A 22,804-nucleotide genomic window follows, 5' to 3' on the forward strand; every position below is an offset into this window, starting at 1 on the left:
ACTAACAAAGGTTGAGGCCAGGAGGGTTACAGGAATATATGATGTATGGCAGGAAAAGTTCCCACCTGCACAATTCAGAAAAGCTGGTGTTGGTGGGAAGGATCCATATGGTACAGGCTGTGAAGCAGTCATTGAAATGAAGAATATCATGTTTGGCAGTGTGTTCAGCAACAGGATGGTCCACTTGTTTCTTGGGCACAGTTTGTCGGTGGCCATTCATGCGGACTGACAGCTTGTTGGTTGTCATGCGTACATAGAATGCAGCACAGTGGTTGCAGCTTACGTTGTAGATTACATGACTGGTTTCACAAGTAGACCTGCCTTTTATGGGGTAAATGGAGTTAGTGAACGGATTGGAGTAGGTGGTGGTGGGAGGATGTATGGGACAGGTCTTGCATCTAGGTCTATTATATGGGTATGAGCGATGAGGTAAGGGATTGGGAGCAGGGGTTGTGTAAGGATGGCCAAGTATACTGTGTAGTTTCGGTGGGCGGCAACTCAGCATCTCCGCTACATGATGAGTAGCAACTTTCCTTTTCATAATATCCTGGATTTTCCACTGCTTGAATATATCAACAGAATAATTTTCCTTGTTTAGCTCTGCAAGAACCAAATTGAGATGCAGTGAGAAGTTCTGCTCAGTTAAAAGAGACACAATTCTTCCATTAGTTACTTTCTTAAACCCTTTCGAAAAGATTGGAAGGAGTGAACTAGGCTTGTAACTAGAGACAGTTTGCCTATCTCTAATTTTCTAGATGGATGGGTCTACACATATCAAAGTCTGTAAAGCAATATGCCATGTGTCATTGATTTATTACAAAGACAGCTAAGGGTAAATCTTATTAAGTTGGTACAGGATTCTAATATTCTGACATAATCCGATGAATTCTGGAGTCTTCTTAGGGATTGTATTTTTGAAACTACTGTCTGCTTCTGGTGCATGCAGTGTTTGCTCACATCAATACAATGCACCTGTACTTAACAGTTTATCACGAGATGCAGTGTTTGCTACCTTTGTGAGGAAGTAATCACTGAATCAGTTTGTTCCATAGAAAATAATGGTCTGTGACAGCAGAGGTATACCTGCCAGTTTGAGTACACATAAAATACTGGATAAACTGTTTTGCTCCCAGATGTCTAGCTTGTCCCTCCTCTCATGGGGTAGCCAGGGCAGAGAAAAGCAGTGCGGTTACAAGCACCTGCACTATAATGTCTATAACTGTGTAATGAGATGGTTAAATAAAAACTGACACTATTTTACTGCAATTTGATATATTTTATGTGTGAAACATCTGCCCCGACACTTATCTACTCTGATCAAGGGCTCTCACGGGTGCCACCTACCCACGGCAAAGCCCATCTGGCATTATGGTCACGTCCTGATGCCACAGGAAGATAAGTATCAACTCCTTGGCATGCATGAGTAGCTAGTAGCTCAGACATCAGCAATGTGATCACTGCATTGTTAGGGGTCTCAACTGAAAGGGTGCATAATGACCCCATCACGTTGAATTGGTTACCGCATTGGCTTTGAAGCACGTGGAAGAATGTAGTGTCAGACGATCTTTAACACTGCCTGCAGTATGTGCTCTTTAAGGTATTCTTCCCCATTCGGTTCACAGTACACAAAAAAGTAGGAAAATCTAGGCCAAACCCAAAAGGGGAGCAAATCGTATTTCAGAAAAACACAATGTAAAGAAAATTAATCGACACCAAAGATTGCCACCATGAGAAAGAGAGTAAGAGAAAGAAGAAAAGAAATGAGAAATTGCAGCATAGGAAAGAAAGGAAGTACTGCAATATTTTGAGACCCCACACTGATCTTCAGATTATGCAATGGATTAGCTAAATACAGGGTGAGGCATAAAGGATGAACAGTTTTCAAATGAATAATACAGGGTGATTCAAAAATAATACCACAACTTCAAAAATGTGTATTTAATGAAAGAAACATAATATAACCTTCTGTTATACATCATTACAAAGAGTATTTAAAAAGGTTTTTTTTCACTCAAAAACAAGTTCAGAGATGTTCAATGTGGCCCCCTCCAGACACACGAACAATATCAACCCGATACTCCAACTCATTCCACACTCTCTGTAGCATATCAGGCGTAACAGTTTGGATAGCTGCTGTTATTTCTCGTTTCAAATCATCAATGGTGGCTGGGAGAGGTGGCCGAAACACCATATCCTTAACATACCCCCATAAGAAAAAATCGCAGGGGGTAAGATCTGGGCTTCTTGGAGGCCAGTGATGAAGTGCTCTGTCACGGGCTGCCTGGCGGCCGATCCATCGCCTCGGGTAGTTCAGGTTTCATAACTAACCTTTTTCGTAGGACTCTCCATACAGTTGATTGTGGAATTTGCAGCTCTCTGCTAGCTCTGCGAGTCGATTTTCCTGGGCTGCAAACAAATGCTTGCTGGATGCGTGCTACGTTTTCATCACTCGTTCTCGGCCGTCCAGAACTTTTCCCTTTGCACAAACACCCATTCTCTGTAAACTGTTTATACCAACGTTTAATACACCACCTATCAGGAGGTTTAACACCATACTTCGTTCGAAATGCACACTGAACAACTGTCGTCGATTCACTTCTGCCGTACTCAATAACACAAAAAGCTTTCTGTTGAGCGGTCGCCATCTTAGCATCAACTGACGCTGACGCCTAGTCAACAGCGCCTCAAGCGAACAAATGTACAACTAAATGAAACTTTATAGCTCCCTTAATTCGCCGACAGATAGTGCTTAGCTCTGCCTTTTGTCGTTGCAGAGTTTTAAATTCCTAAAGTTGTGGTATTCTTTTTGAATCACCCTGTATATTGTTAGGATTCCTTCAAAAATTTTTTAAATTACAGAATAACATTCAAATAATGCGGATATTTAACAAAATTAATGCTTGAAAACAACATCTCCCAGGTGATGGCCGTTTTCAGTGTTGCACTTCTGAAGGCGCTCTTGTAAGTTGGCTTCAACTCTCTGCAACATGCCTCTGCCTATTTGGACCATTTACACACAAACAGCTTCCTTCAATTCTTCAAGTGTACATGGTTTATGCACGTACACACGATTTGAGGTAACCACATAAAAGGTAGTCACACATGGATAGGTCAGAGGAACGAGGAGGCCAATGAATGTCCCCGAACTGGGGAAAAACTCTACCATGAAAAACAGTCTTAATTGCTTCCATAGTCAATCCTGCCATGTGAGCTGTAGCTCCATCCTGCTGAAACCACACTCGCCAGATAGGAATACGTTTTCTTCTTAATTCAGGTAGAAAGAATTCAGTGATCATCTCTCTATATCGTTCAGAGGTTATGGTTACAGCGTTCCCGTTCTCGTCTTGGAAAAAGTATGGACCAATAACATCTGTACCTGTTATAGCACACCAAATAGTCACCTTGGGACTATGTAATCGTTTCTCATGCAGTAGTTTTGGGTTTTAACTGGCCCAATAATGACAGTTCTGCTGATTTACCATTCCATGCTTCATCACTCATAAGCAAAATAATGTTGTCATTTTACTGAAATATGGCCTCCATTTCTCAGGAAAAATTTAGCTGCTGTTCATAATCTCTTGGGTTTAATTTTTGCACAATGGCCATTTTGTACGGATGAAATTTTAGGTTAGTATGCAAAATACGCCTTACCGAGCGATTACTGAGGTGCAGCTCAGCTGAGTGTCTTCTAGCAGATTGACTACCACTATGGAGTATGGCTTGATGAACTCTTTCCACATTTTCTTGGGTCTGAACTGAGCAAGGAGCTCCTGGTGGTTTTTTGTTCATAACTGTTCCTCGTGTTCGAAATGATTCTACCAAACGCAAAATGGTGTTATGAGTGGGAACACTATCATGTCTAGTGAGACTGAAATGGCGACGAGACTCACGCTGCACTGCAACAATAGACTCACTATCGCACACAAAACTATTGTAGCTAAACACACGATGTTGCACAGTCCACGGCTCCGTGACCTTGACTAAACAAAATGGCAGGAGCTACCGATCACATTACCACATTACCCCCCCCACTCCGACCGCATGAGCCTGAATAATAGCCATTCTGAAAACGTCCGTCCTTTCTGTCTCACCCTGTACTGATGGGATTTTCTGATGTGTAGTGGTGCATGTTCTGAGAGTTCACATATACTGACAGGCTGAAACAGACTTCATCTGAAAAAATGTAAACTGATGGCCCAAAAATCCTGATTCCAGTTCACTCAGAAACCACTAACATAATTCGACACACGAAAGTTTGACTGGATGCTTTAACTTATGCGCAACAATAAATTTATAACAAAAAATTAATGGAAAGTCCTGGATGGAGCAATACCTAAAGCAAGGGAAAGGCAACCATTCACCTTTGGTGATCAATGGACAGAGCAAAGAAATAGCATTCACACTAGCTGTCAAGCAAGAGTTCTTTTCTAGCAATAGTACACACACACACACACACACACACACACACACACACACACACACACACAAAAAAAACCATATAGACACCCATACACAACACTTTTGTGGCCATGGCATGTCATGTAGAATGTGTGTATCTTGGACTGAGGGAACAACTACAAATGTTTATTTTTGCAAAAAAGTCAGTTGAAGAGATGGTTAAGTTTTTTTGTAGTTCACAGCGACATATTGTTGGCTGCAATGAAGAAAGGTTTGTATGAAGAATTCAGCATCAAGACACAATAACAGAAAAACGGGCACTTATGCAGTTTAGGGCGTACATGCACTGATCACGAGAAAAGCACCTATTTTTCAAGGAAACACGTATTTCTGAAGATATAAGCATATATATGCACAGAATACAAAAAAGTACTTATTTTCAAGATCATACGGTGCAGGAGCAATGGGTCTTTGGTGGTTATTATGTTGAGAAAAAGCAAAGCTTTATGGTTGCTGTGCCATGACGTGATGCTACCCATTTGCTGCCAATTTTGCAACAATATGTTTTGCCTGGAACCACAGTAGTTTCTGATTTGTGGCAAGCTTACAACACCGTGGGTAACTTGGGCTACAATCATCTGACTGTTAATCATTTGCTTTATTTTGTCAATCCCTTTACAAACACAACCACAAATCACGTGGAGTCAGTCTGGCAAAAAGCTAAAGAAAAAAATAAAAGGCATTTCGGAACTCACCGTGCTATGCTGAATAACTACCTGGCGGAATTTCTCTGGCGTCACCATTTTGGGGAAAATCCAGTCCACAATTTCATTGAGCATGTTCGAAAAATCTATCCTAATGCTGCAAATTAACTAGAGGTAGCTGTTTTTGTCTAATCTGTGATGCGAGCTTTATTGAATATCTGTGCAAAATAAACAAATATGATTTTTTGAGAAAATTTTGTTATTAATTCCATCTTTTTTGCAAAAAAAAAAAATTGTTTTTGAAATTTCGTGCATACATATGCAATAGGGCCTACATTATTTTTGATAAAAAAAATTTTTTGAGGGTGACTAACACACAATTAATTTTTTGAGGGTGACTAAGACACAATTTTTGAAATAAAAATTTTTTTAGCATTCCATGCATATATATGCTTATATATGCTTATATCTTCAGAAATACGTGTTTCATTCAAAAATAGGTACTTTTCTCGTGATTAGCGCATGTACCCCCTAAACTACATAAGTGCTGAAAAATGGACTATCAATGTATAAACGAACAGCCCTACTTGCAGTAAGAGTAGTCAAGTAAGCAGCAGCGAGGCTCATTCACACAAAGGTGCTTCTCCCTTTAGCCATCTTGTGGCACACCTTGCTGACTATGTTCAATTTTATTTTAATAATCAAGGAAATACTGACTCCACAAGAACATTATTTTCATACTGTTCAGTTATTTCAGAAATTATTACAGCATAATAAACACAATCAAATTAAGAATTATTATGTGATGTGACCTTGACAAGGCTTTGTTAAGACAATGTGTGTGTGTGTGTGTGTGTGTGTGTGTGTGTGTGTCAGAGAGAGAGAAAATCAGATACTTATACTTTACCTCCGCAATGTGATATCATTTGAAGTCCTCTTCCTTTTCCTTGCAAGCTTCTGAGAAGGAGAGAACGAGGTATCAATATGGGACATTTTTAATAACAATACCACAACCAATAAATCATGGAAATATAACTACAAATATAGTTATTACATGGACACAAAAAATACACAAACACAAGTATCCTAAAAGTGTGCAGAATGGTGAAAGTTGTGTGCAGAGAGAGAGGAGATGAATTAGGTCAACACCTCAGTAAGATTTCTCCAAAATTTTTAGTATCAAAATATATAATGAGGGATTCTCTGATACAAAATGAAATTCCAGCATGCTGTAAAATCTGAATTTCAACCAGGGAGGGCAACACACAATTGAACCATGCATGGTTACAGACATAACATTTGTACAATTTACACCAAAGTATTAACATGAAAATAAAAAACAGAATGGAATATGACACTAAATGCAGAAAAGGGTTGACATGAGCTATGTTAATCTGCCACTAAACAATGGAATATAAAGCATTACGGATGTAACAAAACCTTCACTTTTCTCATGGAAAGATGCAAATATGGATTGTGTCTAATCTTGCTAGAGACTATATATTGCAACAGTCTCAGTAAAACATACCATATAATACATTTCTAAGTGATAAATATCTGACAGCAGGTCTATAGTGTATACTGTTACAATTAAATCCATCTGTCTAGGCCTGACCTCCAACAAAAAGAAGGAAAAGCTGTTGCTATTGGAGACTGGGGCAAGATAAGACCATTATCATAGTCAGTTCTGGTTCAGGCATCATTGCCTATCCTAATTTTTCTACCTTGTCTTGGGATGCCCAGCATTTTTCTTCCCTTGAGGAGAATATCTGCATATTAATTTTGGTAGGCTATTCGTTCATCGGAATGTGTTTATGTCATTTCTTTCTGTACTTGATTTTCTTAAGTATACTTTTGATGCCCAGTTCATTTCAAATTTCACTATTCTTTATCAAATGTTTGAGTTTGTAATCAGATAGTGGTATTGAGTGGCTTAAGAAAATAAGGTAAATTTAGTTTTCAGTTACACAGATTAATTAATTGCAAAATGCAGAACAAAACATATTTATGTTGACATCACTACAGTTTCCTAAAAGCATGATGCCTTAATTGTATATTTTATTGTTACTATGGGCTGAGCAACTATCCTCCACCTGTCGCCAAGTTCCTGCACTCATAGTTCCACCTGTGATTTGTGTGTCTGCATTTTATGTCATACAATCTTAACCCTTTTGTGGTTGATGGGTCATATATGTCCCACTAGCTTTGAGCACCAGTTCAAGTGTCGGGATATATGTTACCCAACTCTGCACGGTGCTGCTATCTAGGGATGACTGTACTGAACCTAAGAAAAAAAATTGGGACTGCACTGCAAAGGCAATAGAGAAGCGGTGACTACTTTTGTTGACTGGCGTGTATATATGGCCGCTGTAATGCCACTTATTTGTGTCATTCTTCAGTGTTCATCATTTCTCACTTTCCAGAGATGTCTGAAGTAAGTAATTCATCTTATTATTAACTTAATAATCATTTTTTAGTACAAATACAGTGCGGAATGTACTTCTCAGCGACTGTACTATCTTGTTGTTGTTGTGGTCTTCAGTCCTGAGACTGGTTTGATGCAGCTCTCCATGCTACTCTATCCTGTGCAAGCTTCTTCATCTCCCAGTACCTACTGCAACCTACATCCTTCTGAATCTGCTTAGTGTATTCATCTCTTGGTCTCCTCCTAAGATTTTTACCCTCCACGCTGCCCTCCAATACTAAATTGGTGATCCCATGATGCCTCAGAACATGTCCTACCAACCAATCCCTTCTTCTGGTCAAGTTGTGCCACAAACTCCTCTTCTCCCCAATCCTATTCAGTACCTCCTCATTAGTTATGTGATCTACCCATCTAATCTTCAGCATTCTTCTGTAGCACCACATTTCGAAAGCTTCTATTCTCTTCTTGTCCAAGCTGGTTATTGTCCATGTTTCACTTCCATACATGGCTACACTCCATACAAATACTTTCAGAAATGACTTCCTGACACTTAAATCTATACTCGATGTTAACAAATTTCTCTTCTTCAGAAACGCTTTCCTTGCCATTGCCAGTCTACATTTTATATCCTCTCTACTTCGACCATCATCAGTTATTTTGCTCCACAAATAGCAAAACTCCTTTACTACTTTAAGTGTCTCATTTCCTAATCTAATACCCTCAACATCACCCGACTTAATTTGACTACATTCCATTATCCTTGTTTTGCTTTTGTTGATGTTCATCTTATATCCTTCCTTCAAGACACCATCCATTCCGTTCAACTGCTCTTCCAAGTCCTTTGCTGTCTCTGACAGAATTACAATGTCATCGGCGAACCTCAAAGTTTTTATTTCTTCTCCATGGATTTTAATACCTACTCCGAATTTTTCTTTTGTTTCCTTTACTGCTTGCTCAATATACAGATTGAATAACATCGGGGAGAGGCTACAACCCTGTCTCACTCCCTTCCCAACCACTGCTTCCTTTTCATGCCCCTCGACTCGTATAACTGCCATCTGGTTTCTGTACAAATTGTAAATAGCCTTTTGCTCCCTGTATTTTATCCCAGCCACCTTTAGAATTTGAAAGAGAGTATTCCAGTCAACATTGTCAAAAGCTTTCTCTAAGTCAACAAATGCTAGAAACATAGGTTTCCCTTTCCTTAGTCTTTCTTCTAAGATAAGTCGTAAGGTCAGTATTGCCTCACGTGTTCCAGTATTTCTACGGAATCCAAACTGATCTTCCCCGAGGTCGGCTTCTACTAGTTTTTCCATTCGTCTGTAAAGAATTCGTGTTAGTATTTTGCAGCTGTGGCTTATTAAACTGATTGTTCGGTAATTCTCACATCTGTCAACACCTGCTTTCTTTGGGATTGGAATTATTATATTCTTCTTGAAGTCTGAGAGTATTTCGCCTGTTTCATACATCTTGCTCACCAGATGGTAGAGTTTTGTCAGGACTGGCTCTCCCAAGGCCGTCAGTAGTTCCAATGGAATGTTCTCTACTCCCGGGGCCGTGTTTCGACTCAGGTCTTTCAGTGCTCTGTCAAACTCTTCACGCAGTATCATATCTCCCATTTCATCTTCATCTACATCCTCTTCCATTTCCATAATATTGTCCTCAAGACATCGCCCTTGTATAGACCCTCTATATACTCCTTCCACCTTTCTGCTTTCCCTCCTTTGCTTAGAACTGGGTTTCCATCTGAGCTCTTTATGTTCATACAAGTGGTTCTCGTATCTCCAAAGGTCTCTTTAATTTTCCTGTAGGCAGTATCTATCTTACCCCTAGTGAGATAAGCCTCTACATCCTTACATTTGTCCTCTAGCCATCCCTGCTTAGCCATTTTGCACTTCCTGTCGATCTCATTTTTGAGACGTTTGTATTCCTTTTTGCCTGCTTCAATTACTGCATTTTTATATTTTCTCCTTTCATCAATTAAATTCAATATTTCTTCTGTTACCCAAGGATTTCTACTAGCCCTCGTCTTTTTACCTACTATATCCTCTGCTGCCTTCACTACTTCATCCCTCCAAGCTACCCATTCTTCTTCTACTGTATTTCTTTCCCCTATTCCTGTCAATTGTTCCCTTATGCTCTCCCTGAAACTCTGTACAACCTCCGGTTCTTTCAGTTTATCCAGGTCCCATCTCCTTAAATTCCCACCTTTTTGCAGTTTCTTCAGTTTTGATCTACAGGTCGTAACCAATAGATTGTGGTCAGAGTCCACATCTGCCCCTGGAAATGTCTTACAATTTAAAACCTGGTTCCTAAATCTCTGTCTTACCATTATATAATCTATCTGATACCTTTTAGTATCTCCAGGGTTCTTCCATGTATACAACCTTCTATCATGATTCTTAAACCAAGTGTTAGCTATGATTAAGTTATGCTCTGTGCAAAATTCTACCAGGCGGCTTCCTCTTTCATTTCTTAGCCCCAATCCATATTCACCTACTACGTTTTCTTCCCTCCCTTTTCCTACAATCGAATTCCAGTCACCCATGACTATTAAATTTTCGTCTCCCTTCACTATCTGAATAATTTCTTTTATTTCATCATACATTTCTTCAATTTCTTGGTCATCTGCAGAGCTAGTTGGCATATAAACTTGTACTACTGTAGTAGGTGTGGGCTTCGTATCTATCTTGGCCACAATAATGCGTTCACTAAGCTGTTTGTAGTAGCTTACCCGCGTACCTATTTTCCTATTCATTATTAAACCTACTCCTGCATTCCCCTATTTGACTTTGTGTTTATAACCCTGTAGTCACCTGACCAGAAGTCTTGTTCCTCCTGCCACCGAACTTCACTAATTCCCACTATATCTAACTTTAACCTATCCATTTCCCTTTTCAAATTTTCTAACCTACCTGCCCGATTAAGGGACCTGACATTCCACCCTCCGATCTGTAGAACGCCAGTTTTCTTTCTCCTGATAACGACATCCTCTTGAGTAGTCCCCGCCCGGAGATCTGAATGGGGGACTATTTTACCTCCGGAATATTTTACCCAAGAGGACGCCATCATCATTTAATCATACAGTAAAGCTGCATGCCCTCGGGAAAAATTACGGCCGTAGTTTCCCCTTGCTTTCAGCCGTTCGCAGTACCAGCACAGCAAGGCCGATTTGGTTATTGTTACAAGGCCAGATCAGTCAATCATCCAGACTGTTGCCCTTGCAACTACTGAAAAGGCTGCTGCCCCTCTTCAGGAACCACACGTTTGTCTGGCCTCTCAACAGATACCCCTCCGTTGTGGTTGTACGTACGGTACGGCTATCTGTATCGCTGAGGCACGCAAGCCTCCCCACCAACGGCAAGGTCCATGGTTCATGGGGGGAGGTGTACTATCTTATAATCAAAATAAAATTAGTGGGACACATGTGTCCCAGCAGACATTATTTGTAAAGATTAGCAAGACAATTGATTAATGGGTATTCATCTAGGAAAAAGAGGGGATCAATGCCCACTTTCTTCGCAGCAAAGAGAGGAGTCTCTAGTGTGCCAGATGATGTCCGGCTCGTGAACATAGGCAAACATGTACAGAAGAGAACAAAAGTTGTTTGCACTGCTTGTGGTGTACCACTCTGTGCCACACCATGTTTTTCCAAGTTTCATGGCATGTAAAGTTTTGTAAGTATTGATCATGTATCATGAAAACTGAAATATAATGAATATTTTTACAGTGGCTCTACACAAATAAAAAGATTACATGCATGTATAATTTGTAGTTATTTTTTTCTCTGCAAAATCCTGTTTATGGCTAAAAAAATAAAATTACAAAATCAGTCAGTCAGCAGAAAAGGTATCTTGCGTTGGTTCATGGGACATGTGTGTCCCACTTCCTGTTGTGAAAAAATTGAGAACTTAAAAAACATTTTGGTGGTGAAAATATAATAATGGGGCTGAAAAGAAACTTATCGCCTTAATATTTTAAAAATCTGTAAAAAGTGAATTTTATCCATGAAAGGGTTAAATTAGAATAACTCCACTACGAAAGATTAAAAAAATACAGTGTAGAAAGCCAGCCACGCAGAAGACACTTGCAACCATCTTCAAAACTATAGTAAACTGCAACCAATAATTCAGTCTAGTCACCCTTTTTTGGTTTATGTTACATTTCCTTACCCCCCTCACTATAGAAAACAGAGCAAAGAAGAATAACACAAGATAAGCAGGGTCAGGACTTTATGTGACGTGAGTGGTTAATCAGAAATGACTAAAAGCAGTAGCTACAGAAAGCAAATTAAATCCAACCTTCTGCCATTTCATATAATGTATCATAATGTTCAGTCTCTGACTAACAAATTGCAAGAACTAGAAATAATACTGTGTTCCGACCTAAATGTTGATTTTATCTGCATAACAGAACACTGGCTAGAAGAACCCCAAATAGAAACACTAAAGATCCCTGGTTTTTCCCTAGTCATTTCATTTTGCAGGTCTTATTATAAACATGGAGGGATAGCTATCTTTGCAAAGCAGAATTTAAGGTATAAAGCTATCCAGACATATCCTGAACTGAATAAAGAAACAGTCTTTGAAACAGCAGCTATTGAACTTACTCACATTCAACTAGTTATTACAACTATATACAGATACCCTGATACTGACATAGAAGAATTCCTGTGTAAATTTGAAATGATGTTAAATACTGCAGAACCAAAGAAAAAGAAAATAATTTGTGGAGACTTCAACATAGACTTTTTGAAACCCTCAAACTACAAAGATGAATTACTATATATCACAAAGAGTTTAAACTTAATCCCCACAGTAAATACACCAACAAGAATCACTAAGCATATTAAAACTGCACCAGACCAAATTTTTATTCAAGAAACCTTTTCTCCATACATTAGTGAAGCAGTTAAGATGGGATACAGTGATCATGATGCTGTGTTGTTATCACTGGAATTATGTTCAGAGAAAATATCTCCCATCAAAATAACTGAGTGCAGGGATTTCAGTGACGGCAATATAGCAAACTTTTGCAACATATTAAGCTGAGAACCATGGGATGAAGTTTTCAATGAAACACATGTAAATAGAATGTTTGATAAATTTCATGGACCATATAATTACTATTTTGACATAGTCTTCCCACTAAAACAATGCGAATTAAAACCAACCAGAAACAGAAGTTGGATTACTAAGGGCATAAAAATCTCTAGTGCAAGGAAAAGATTTCTACATTCGTATAAAAAACAAAATAATATATCATTAGAAATGCAAAATTATATCAAAGAATATAGTAAGATCTACCACAAAGTTATTAAACAGGCAAAGAAAAGGGGAAATGATGAATATATACGCAAATAAAAAAACAAAACACAGGCAGCATGAAACATCATCAGATCTGAAACACACACAAAACCAGCTTGGCAAAAAATATTAACTTAAAGCTGGAAAACAAACAAGTATCTGATACTACCCCTGTAGATAATATCTTCAATGAGTACTTTGGCAAAGCTGCAAATGATCTTATCCAAAGCAACTTTCAGAATACTAATATGCACTACATTGAGAACTGTAAACCTCCCATGGGGTCGATGTTTCTCAAGCAGGTCATACAGAGTGAGCTCATACTGTAAATGAGCTCACTACAGAAACTTTCATGTGGTTTTGATGAGATTCCAGATTGCATTATAAACCAAACAAGATATCATATTGTAGAACCTCTGAAGCATATTGTTAATCACTCCTTTTCCACACGTACCTTTCCAAATATTCTAAAGATTACAAAAGTAAGCCCTTTGCACAAAAAGGGTGCTACAGACAATGTTAACATTTACAGACCTGTAGCACAGTTTAGTGGCTTCTCAAAGATCTTTGAGGAGCTCTTTTATAATATGTTGCTACTGTTTGTTAACAAAAACTCATTGCTGTCAAATCATCAGCATGGCTTCAGGTAATCTAGATCCACAACCACAGCAGTCTTGTGAAACTATGCACTCCATTCTAAAAGCTGTAGATGAAAAGGAAATAGCTACTGGAATATTCTTGGACCTATCCAAAGCATTTGACATTTTAGATCATGACATCCTACTATGTAAGTTGGAAAGAAAGGGAATTAGAGTTAACCCATATGAATGGATTAGATCATATCTTACTAGCCAGCAACAAAAAGTTGTTCTCAAACAAGACACAATAACTGAAAACATTTCAAGAGCAACAACATACACATTAGATAAAACTACCATCAAATATGGTGTGCCACAAGGATCAACATTAGGTCCTATCCTCTTTCTTTTGTATATCGATGACCTGAATGGAAATACGGAAGCGTCCGATCCCGCCCGTCTGCTTTGACCCATGACGTCACAAATATGGCGGAAACAAAAACAAACACACACACACTTTCCACAAGAAGCCTAATGACACTAACGGGACAAGTGCGGGAAATGGGGTGTTTTGGGTGGGGGGCAAACTACATGTAAATAAATTTAGACGCCTTGCGTAGCTACAATGTGTAAGTGAAGACAGCCATGCATGAATATCCACCCACCTCCCCAGGGGTCGTAACCCCTGCAACCCATAGAATATAAAGATGCTTCAGTAGCTGATTAGTGTTTTTTGTCTTTTAAAAAAAAAAATCTCACGGGATAGAACGAACAGATCAGAAAGATAAATATAATAAACTAAAACATAAATTGGAGGAAACAGATAATTAAAATAAGTAACAAGTGTTTTAAATTAAAAAAAAAAAAAAATCTCACGAGATAGAACGAACAGATCAGAAAAGTAAATAAAATAAGATAAAACAGAACTGGAGACAGCCACACTCAAACCAAACTCCGCGCCGTCATGACATCACACACGACAACACCCTTACGTCACGGGTCAAAGCCGGCGCGTGGGATCGGACGCTTCTGTCGACCCACCTGAATGACACTGTCAATGCAAAACAGAAAACCTTATTTGCAGATGCTACCAGTATTTTGATAACAGGGTCGGGCCAAAAAGAGCATCAATTAACTACAGATGCATCATTGCTCGAGCTAACACACTGGTTTGAAAAAAAAATAAACTTATAATTAACACTGGTAAAACAGTGGCCATGAACTTTCATATAGGGCCTATCCCACAATAAACAACAAAATTAACATGAACTGAAAATAAACAACAAAATTGTAAAATTACCGTAGTTGAAGATGTTAAGTTCCTACGAATATATCTGCCTAGTGATCTCAAGTGGAATACACACATTAAAGCTCTTACAATCAAGCTATCATCAATCTGTTACCTGCTATGGATACTAAGCACAAGCTGTAAGAGAGAAATAGTAATACAGGCATATCATGCACATTTCCAGTCAGCAATCTGATATGGAATAATATTTTGGGGAAATGCGCCTTTTAGTTAATCTGTTTTCAAAACCTAGAAACAAGCTATCAGAATCATCTGCAACATAAAGAGGCAAGGTTCATGTCGCTCTCTTTTTCCTACTTTAAAGATACTGAACCTACCATTCCTATATATATATTTGAAACAATAGTCTTTGTAAGAGAATATTTAAGAAAATCCAATGCCTATCAGCTGAACAGCTCTGTGCACAATTACAAAACAATAAATGGCAATAATATTCATGTCCCATATGCCAGAACATCAGCCTGCCAGAAGAGTGTTCTTCATAGAGGCACACAATTGTATTACCACCTTCCTAACATCAAGTTGGTAAAGTAAGACAGATTGTTCAAAAAAAAGCTGAAGTCATTTCTGATGGACCATAGTTTCTACTCTGTAAATGAATACCTATCAGAATGAAACAGAAACAGAATTAATAAACAATTTATGGCAATTATTTGTTTATTAAAGTGTACTAGTTGTACGTGTAACATTGTATTAATATAGATATTTGCAGTCCACAGCATTGTATTGATATATATATATATAGGTTGGAAGGGGAGTACTTGGCAGTGAATTTGCGAAGCAATGAAAATGGCTTTTGGGCTAGACTAATCCGTCTTGCTTCGCTGTTTGCATACTTGATTCCATAGGCCTATAATAAAACAGGTCACTATAACGACGTGGGAACTCTTGCATTTGCTATCTATTCTAATTTCAGGAAACCGCCATTGCCAATATTCACTGTATATTTCATTTAATTTTCTTTATGGATGTGCAGATTATGAAAAACTGTGTGTAGTAACTGAGAACACTCCCGAGTACTGAGATGAATATTGTGTACATATGAAAAAAATACTACGAGAATTACACGAAGTAACTTAATAACAGCAGTTGTATTAACCAAAAACTGCATATTCAGAGATGGAACTTTATCACTTAGTTTTAGTTTATGACAGTGGGGCATTCGTTGCCACGTATTAAGTACGTAGTAGTCGTAAGTCTCCAGTTGACTGAAAAGGATAAAACGGAGATATATGCGGAAATAGCATCTATAATAAACTGACAGTTCAACTTTCTATCTACCTCTGAAAAATGTGACTTTTCGTGGTTACCAGGCTCACAATGTCGTTTTTTCTTCATATTTGCCTGTTCTCAATACTACATGCCTTCCCGCGTACTTGTTTATGTTGACTCTAGAGAGTCCACTGTCTAGATTCACAACAGTGTGTAGCAGTGCTGCCAAGTCTGAAACACAATTTCCCCTATATAGGAAATAATATCCCATAAATAGTTTTTCAAACTAAATGCCTATAACACTAAATTTCTATTTGTTTGTGTGTGCGTGTGGGGGGGGGGGGAGATATGTTCTGAACCATTTAAATAACCTGTTACATTTTATATGGCGGACCTGTGAACCGCAGTTCTTTCAGAAAATGACACTTTCTGACTTAGTGTTTAAATCATTTCAAAGAACTTTCAGGCGCACTACGTTCTCTCTAAAGCAATTTACAATGTTTATTAGCATCTTCCACAATGTTTGTGTTGTGTTTTAGATAAACATCAAATAGAAGAAGCAAAATTCCACTCGCAAATTTTGAAGTTCCCAGTATTAAATGGTGGTGGTTTTTCTGCGGGAAGTATGGAATTTAACGCAGTTGAGTAGGACATACATCCAAAGTGCAATTTCTAACTCATTAGCTCTCTAATAGTATGAACATGTTGGAGCCGTAACAAGCGATACTCTGATAACGACATTAGTTATTCGTAAATTTCAGTAAAGAATTATAATATATTAGACTGTGCTGAACATATCAAGAGAACTGCGTGGCTGCATTCTGCCCGAGAAATCTGAGGTGTTTTAGAGTACTGCTTGCACTATTCCAAGAGTACGTAGCAAATTCCGGTCATGCATTATTCACTCAACAGCGATTTAATATTTTGAACTTCTTACTTAGCAGTTTCTCTTTACTTGACTCACAAAGGAAGTTGGTAGTCTCTAGAAGTCTCCGAGGTCTTCCAGAACTACTTCTTTGTATACCGTAATTCTGTTTGTGGTCATTCATGGATATGTTGAACTTATTCTGAATTTTTTAGGATGGTTCAGGACAGCAGATGCTTTTCCATTTTAAATTATCCCAGGTAGTTAGCAAAGTATTTACTAACAATATGCAGAACCTATTTCCGAGTTTATTTTTTATGCGAAAAATATTGAAAATGTACATTCAAATGAAACATTTGATATGGGCAGTGTTAGTAACCCAGCTACAAAGCTGGTAATGTTCCAAAATCGGGCATTGCCAGTTGATCTTACAAAACCTCTGTCCAGAATCTACAGCATCTAAAATGTTTTCCCACTGTTTATTTGTCAGGGCGTTCCATTATGAAATGTCATCTGTTTTATGAGTTATATTTGTTCTTCTAAAGCTGGAGACAAGTGGATGAGTATCTGGTCTCAGCTGGGAAGGTGCAGTGGAAGGGTGAAGTCTAATTACATTTTACAAAACTGCCATATTTTTTGGCAATCGCTTTTGAAACTCCCTATGACATTCTAGTAGAAACAACTTGCCTCTTATGGATATTGGAATGTTTTTCTGTCTTAAGAACTTGTTGCAACATGAAAATTTGTGAGTTTGTCATCCATTAGTTTTTCTAACAGTGGTAACAACAAACAGAGATGTCTTTCAAGACTTCCTCAACCTATACACTCTCACTTTGAACAAGCAAATTAATTCTGCTTATGCATTTTAATTCACTTCTGAGACACATTAATAGGGTTTTGTATGCTAAGCAATCCATTATCTTGTAAAATTGTTCAGAAATGTAGCGTTTATCGTCGCTTTTAACAAGATAAAATAAAAACTTCAATTCGCCCCACTGGGAGTTCCTGAATTTTTTGTTGGATTGCAATTATCATTCACAGTTTTATACAACTGTTTGTACTGGTCCAGTGTCTTAGGACTGTAGGAAAACCAACTGTATGTTTCTCTGACAAAATATCCCAATTGTCATGGGAAGTCTGCTGCATCCTTCTCTGCACAAAGATGACGAGAGTAACTAACGCACTTCACATCAATTACATCATGAACTGTTTCTTTCAGAAGAGCAGTTGCATAACTGTAGACTCCCATCATTTCACTTACACCACTACTCCAATTACTGTCAAATTTTTCACTTATTTTAAATTGGAAAATTTGATGGGAATTGGAGTGGATGGTGTGAGTGTCCAGTTTTGAACTAAGAATATTGTAAATGGTATGTCACAAGCAGCTAATTGCAGAATGCAATAAACTGTAGTTATAATGGTGCAATGACCTTGCCACAGTGGATACACCGGTTCCTGTCCGATCAACGGAGTTAAGCACTGTCGGTCGTGGCTGGCACTTGGATGGGTGACCATCTGGGCTGTCATGCACTGTTGTCATTTTTCTGGGTGCACTCAGCCTCATGATGCCAATTGAGAAACTACTCGACCGAATAGTAGCGGCTCCGGTCAAAGAAAACCACCATAACGACTGGAGAGCAGTGTGCTGACCACATGCCTCTCCTATCCACATTCTCACTTGAGGATTACACGGCGGTCGGATGGTCCTGGTAGGCCACTCGTGACATGGAAACAAAGTGAGATAGTTATAATGCATTTCTTCACAACAGAAAGATGCCTAAGCAAACACAAAGATGCTTTTAAGTCGTTACATCTGTGCTTTCACCAATAATGAAAGAATACAGACAATTTACTATTACTAGGATTGAACATGAGGCTTGATTACATTTTTAATTATCATAGTACATTTAGTGCGATGCAGTTTTAGACCCTGGAAAGAAGGGGAGAGTCCTAACATTGGCACTTGTTTGCTTTGATGATTTACAATATTACTGGAGGAATGTTGGGCAACATTAAAAGCAGCTTTTAATTTTGGCCCTTTAATATTGTCATTGATTTTTAGAAGCTTTATATTTTGGCATGATATTGCCATTTTTCCATTTTACATTTCTCTTTGTTCTATTACTTTTTGTATGACATAACAAATGGTTCAAATGGCTCTGAGCACTATGCGACTTAACTTCTGAGGTCATCAGTCGCCTAGAACTTAGAACTAATTAAACCTAACTAACCTAAGTACATCACACACAACCATGCCCGAGGCAGGATTCGAACCTGCGACCGTAGCGGTCACGCGGTTCCAAACTGAAGCGCCTTTAACCGCACGGCTATGACATAACAGATCCTTTTTACTAGCTTTAGGTGTAGAATACAAACATCTGCAAAAGGCTCTACTTTCTTGACCAGGTGAACCATGTCAACCAATCTAAAAAGCAGTTAGGGAGGGCATTGCTAATTATGAATAACAATCCCTTTATATCATGCGTTAAACACACAGAGAGCAGTAATTAGTATTTATTTTCAGCAATAAACCTTCCTTTAAAACTTTGGATATAGCGCAATGTATTCATGAATTCATTCTGAAAGTACATTGAAGAAAAAGCTAATTTCTAATAAGCCACAGTTTAGTGTTTCATAAAAAAAAAGGCAGTAGTTTCTGTCTGACATACTGAGATGTGAACCCATACCCCTACATTTCCTCCTGTAGCACTTACGCCTCTAAATTATTTCCTCAGCTGATTCGCCCTAAATTTAGGGCGAAAACCCCTAAGTTGGCAACACTGGTGCTTAGTTACCTTGAGACTCACACAATTCTAAATTATAAGAAGAGGAAGGACCGTGTTACGATACAGAAACAGAGAATGAGGCAACACTCAAGTGGCATGTCAACAAACCTAGGTTGCGTTGCCAGAAGCTACTAGTAATGACCAGTTAGTATTGCCACCATTGTGGGGTTTCGTTTCGATTTTCACCCAACAATTTTAAATTTTAACTCGTTAGTTTCACTTATCAAAACAAGAACAACCAATAGCATTTAACTGCATTTGGGTCAGATTACGTGACGTCGCTCGCTTTCTGCTGTTGTTTCTGTATTGTATCTTGAATGTTATGAGAGTATGCCGTTTCAAGGCAATGGTACATCGAAGACTTAACACGAATGTCACTCGTGGCAGGATTTGTTACAGTTAAATGTCAGTTAACCACACATCAGAGGTAAAAAGCCCTTAGGAATTCCTCAGCTAATCAATCCAAGGGAAAGATCTGGATGTGAAATTCAGTCAGGGGCTGTTCACCCTTTGTAATTGAAGAACAGAGAACAAAGCCCAATGCCAAAGCGAAACAATACAGTCTACATATACAGAATGTTTTGGATTTTTCCAAAATTGCGAATCCGAATGTAACAGAAGCCGACAAAATATCACACTTGTTGAAAGGAGTCGAAGAAGACATATAACAGGCTGTTCTGGTAAAGAATGTCACAATAACAGAATTCATTAAGCGGTGCCAACCAGTCGAAGAAGACATGTTGTATATCGGGATGTTCTGGTAAAGTATGTCATAAAAACAGAAGAATTCATCAAATGCTGTCAGCCAGTCAAAGGAGACACATATCAGGCCATTCTATGTCTCATCAACAGAAGAATTCATCTTCATCAAGTGGTGCCAGTGCATTGAGGTAAAGGAGAGAGAGAGAGAGGGAGGAAGAGAGAGAGAGAGAGAGAGAGAGAGAGAGAGAGAGAGGGAGGGAGGGGGAGAGAAAGAGACAGACAGACAGACGAAAGAGATATGATGAACTCCAGAATGTGGTTCCCACAGCAGTTGTGTAAGACCACCATGACCTCACCTGTCTCATACAAAAGAAGATACACAGCATTTCATGGTACCCAGAATTGTCGGTTGGAGTCCACAAGACACAGCGGCCGTCCACGTAGACCCCATAAGTCAGGAAGTAATAAAGAATGTTGAAAAAGAGATGTATCGATCTTTGGTACCAGTCTTCACCACTAGTCCAATGCTCCATGAAGAATGGCCTCGGCCAACTTGGACTTACACCACCACTGCCAAACAACAACCAAGCTTCCAATCAATGCAGATACACCAACTACTCTGCCAAGTACAACGCCCATTAGAAGCACAGATGTATGGTGGACGGAAGTCAACACACCAGTCTGATTTCACTGTGGACGCCCTGGACACGTCTTACGCCACTGCAGAGAATGAATATGAGTGTTCGACGATTATTACGCCGCAAGGCATAAGTCATCAGAGCAGTCCTATTCACGCCGATCAACTGCAGACGATCATTGTCGAACTTTGGCACGAAGCTCAATCACCATGCCCTGGACGTGGTCACTCCCCAACTTGCCGTATCTGTACCCCATGGCTCTAAGAGGTACCAGCAGCTCGCCTACAGACGGAATTCAGAAGCACTAAGTAAGGCAACCATCTATGGAGGGACTGTGTGGACGATGTGACACGTTTCCCAGAAACATTTCTGCAGCTTACCCGGAACAGCCTTGGCAACATATGAGCAGAATCGGGAACTGCCGGAGAGATGGAACCCTTGATGAACAGAACTTGCGGATCACAATCGAGACGATAGAGGAAAAAGTGAAAACAGTCATGGGTCAGTTTTCAACAACTTACACGACATTTTGGACATGATCAATGTCGCTGCCTCTTGAGTCACGCAATTGCTCATATCTATTCAAAAAGCTCGCGAACTAAAGAAACGGAAACGTTGTAGGTGTGCAGGTTAATTCACATGATGGCTTACGCCGTCTAGTCACCGTAGAAGAGTGTTGGGGGTGTATCAATGGACTCCCGAGACAAAGGAGCAAAGAAATCACTCGAAACATTTCGTTTCGTCGCCGCCGAAAAAGGCGAAGACCCCACAGATTATGTTAGTAAAACAGCTCTGGACCACACTATTAAAATCTCATGACGAGCTTGTGGGAAGAGGTCAAAACCAAGTGTCACGAAAAACTGCCCGAGTTGTTTTCCGTCCACTACAACGCCGCAGCTCAGTCTGAGCTGCACAGTCTCACTCAGTGCTTCTTTGGGCTTTCAAATTATGCCTTCCATCGGAAGAAGAAAACATTGTATAGAAGGCATTTTCAGAATGATGACTAGACGATTTTTGAGATGGAAATTTTCCTGAACGCCAAAACGGAAAATTCTACATCCAGAACCTTCACCAAGTCTTCTATAGTTGTCAAAATTGGCACTGTAGCGTGACTAAAAGAAGGACTAACAGTACCACCAAAGTTTATGGCCGTACCTTGATTTTTCCTAGGTTATAATCATAACTTTATGACTCTGTTCTGTGCAGCTAGACATATTTCAGTCTATACAGAAAAGGCAATGTCCTGACTCACTGACTGGCTCAATCACGCACTGACTCATCATCGCCCAAACCCTAAGGACAGAAAGTTGAAATTTGCAGAGAGTGTTGATCTTATACTATAGGCGTAGTTTAAGAACGGATTTTTTTAAATTCCATCCCTAAGAGGCGAATTACGGGATGAATAGTTTTTTGAAAATATGTGGTTAATAAGGCAATTTTGAGGCTAGTCCTACTGAGATTGGCATTTGGTTTCTTGATCACAAATAAAGAAATACGTGTTTCAGCATTTTTGGAAATATTACCACTACGGTGGTGAAATAGTGTGTGAAAATTGTTTTTGAAAATAAATCATCATTAAAGGAATGCCGAAGTATTATTAATGCTAAGTAATTGAAAATTGGTATTTGGATTCTCAGTTAGAAATTTAAAAAAATACGTTTTTCATTGTTTTTGGAAATTCAGCTCCTAAGAGGGCAAAATACAGTCATCGTCACCCAGCCGAAACTGCTAAGGGCAGAAACTTGAAATTTGGAGACGTTGCTGATCTTATACTAGGCGTCGTTTAAAGAGGGACTGTAGGAAATTCGACGCCTAAGTAGGAGAAGCAGGGGATGAAAAGTTTTATGAAATTATTTCATTTCATTTTCAAAGCTAAAT

The 22,804-nt window shown here is 38.9% G+C and overlaps 1 protein-coding gene across 2 annotated transcripts in view; it reads right to left on the reverse strand.

The window, feature by feature from the left end:
* LOC126455466 (oocyte zinc finger protein XlCOF19-like) overlaps positions 1–16,117 on the reverse strand; it is a 35,259-nt gene extending 19,142 nt beyond the window's left edge. For both annotated transcript variants that reach the window (XM_050091219.1, XM_050091218.1), the window contains exons 1-2: positions 16,002–16,117; positions 6,010–6,059 (exon numbers count right to left, since the gene is read on the reverse strand). In XM_050091219.1, the coding sequence (XP_049947176.1) occupies positions 6,010–6,059; positions 16,002–16,058 (107 nt within the window). In that variant the 5' untranslated portion in view covers positions 16,059–16,117. The remainder of the gene's footprint in view (positions 1–6,009; positions 6,060–16,001) is intronic.
* Positions 16,118–22,804: the final 6,687 nt, after the last annotated feature.

The sequence above is a fragment of the Schistocerca serialis genome, chromosome 2 (genome assembly GCF_023864345.2).
Source record: "Schistocerca serialis cubense isolate TAMUIC-IGC-003099 chromosome 2, iqSchSeri2.2, whole genome shotgun sequence".
Classification (NCBI taxonomy): Eukaryota; Metazoa; Arthropoda; class Insecta; order Orthoptera; family Acrididae; genus Schistocerca; species Schistocerca serialis.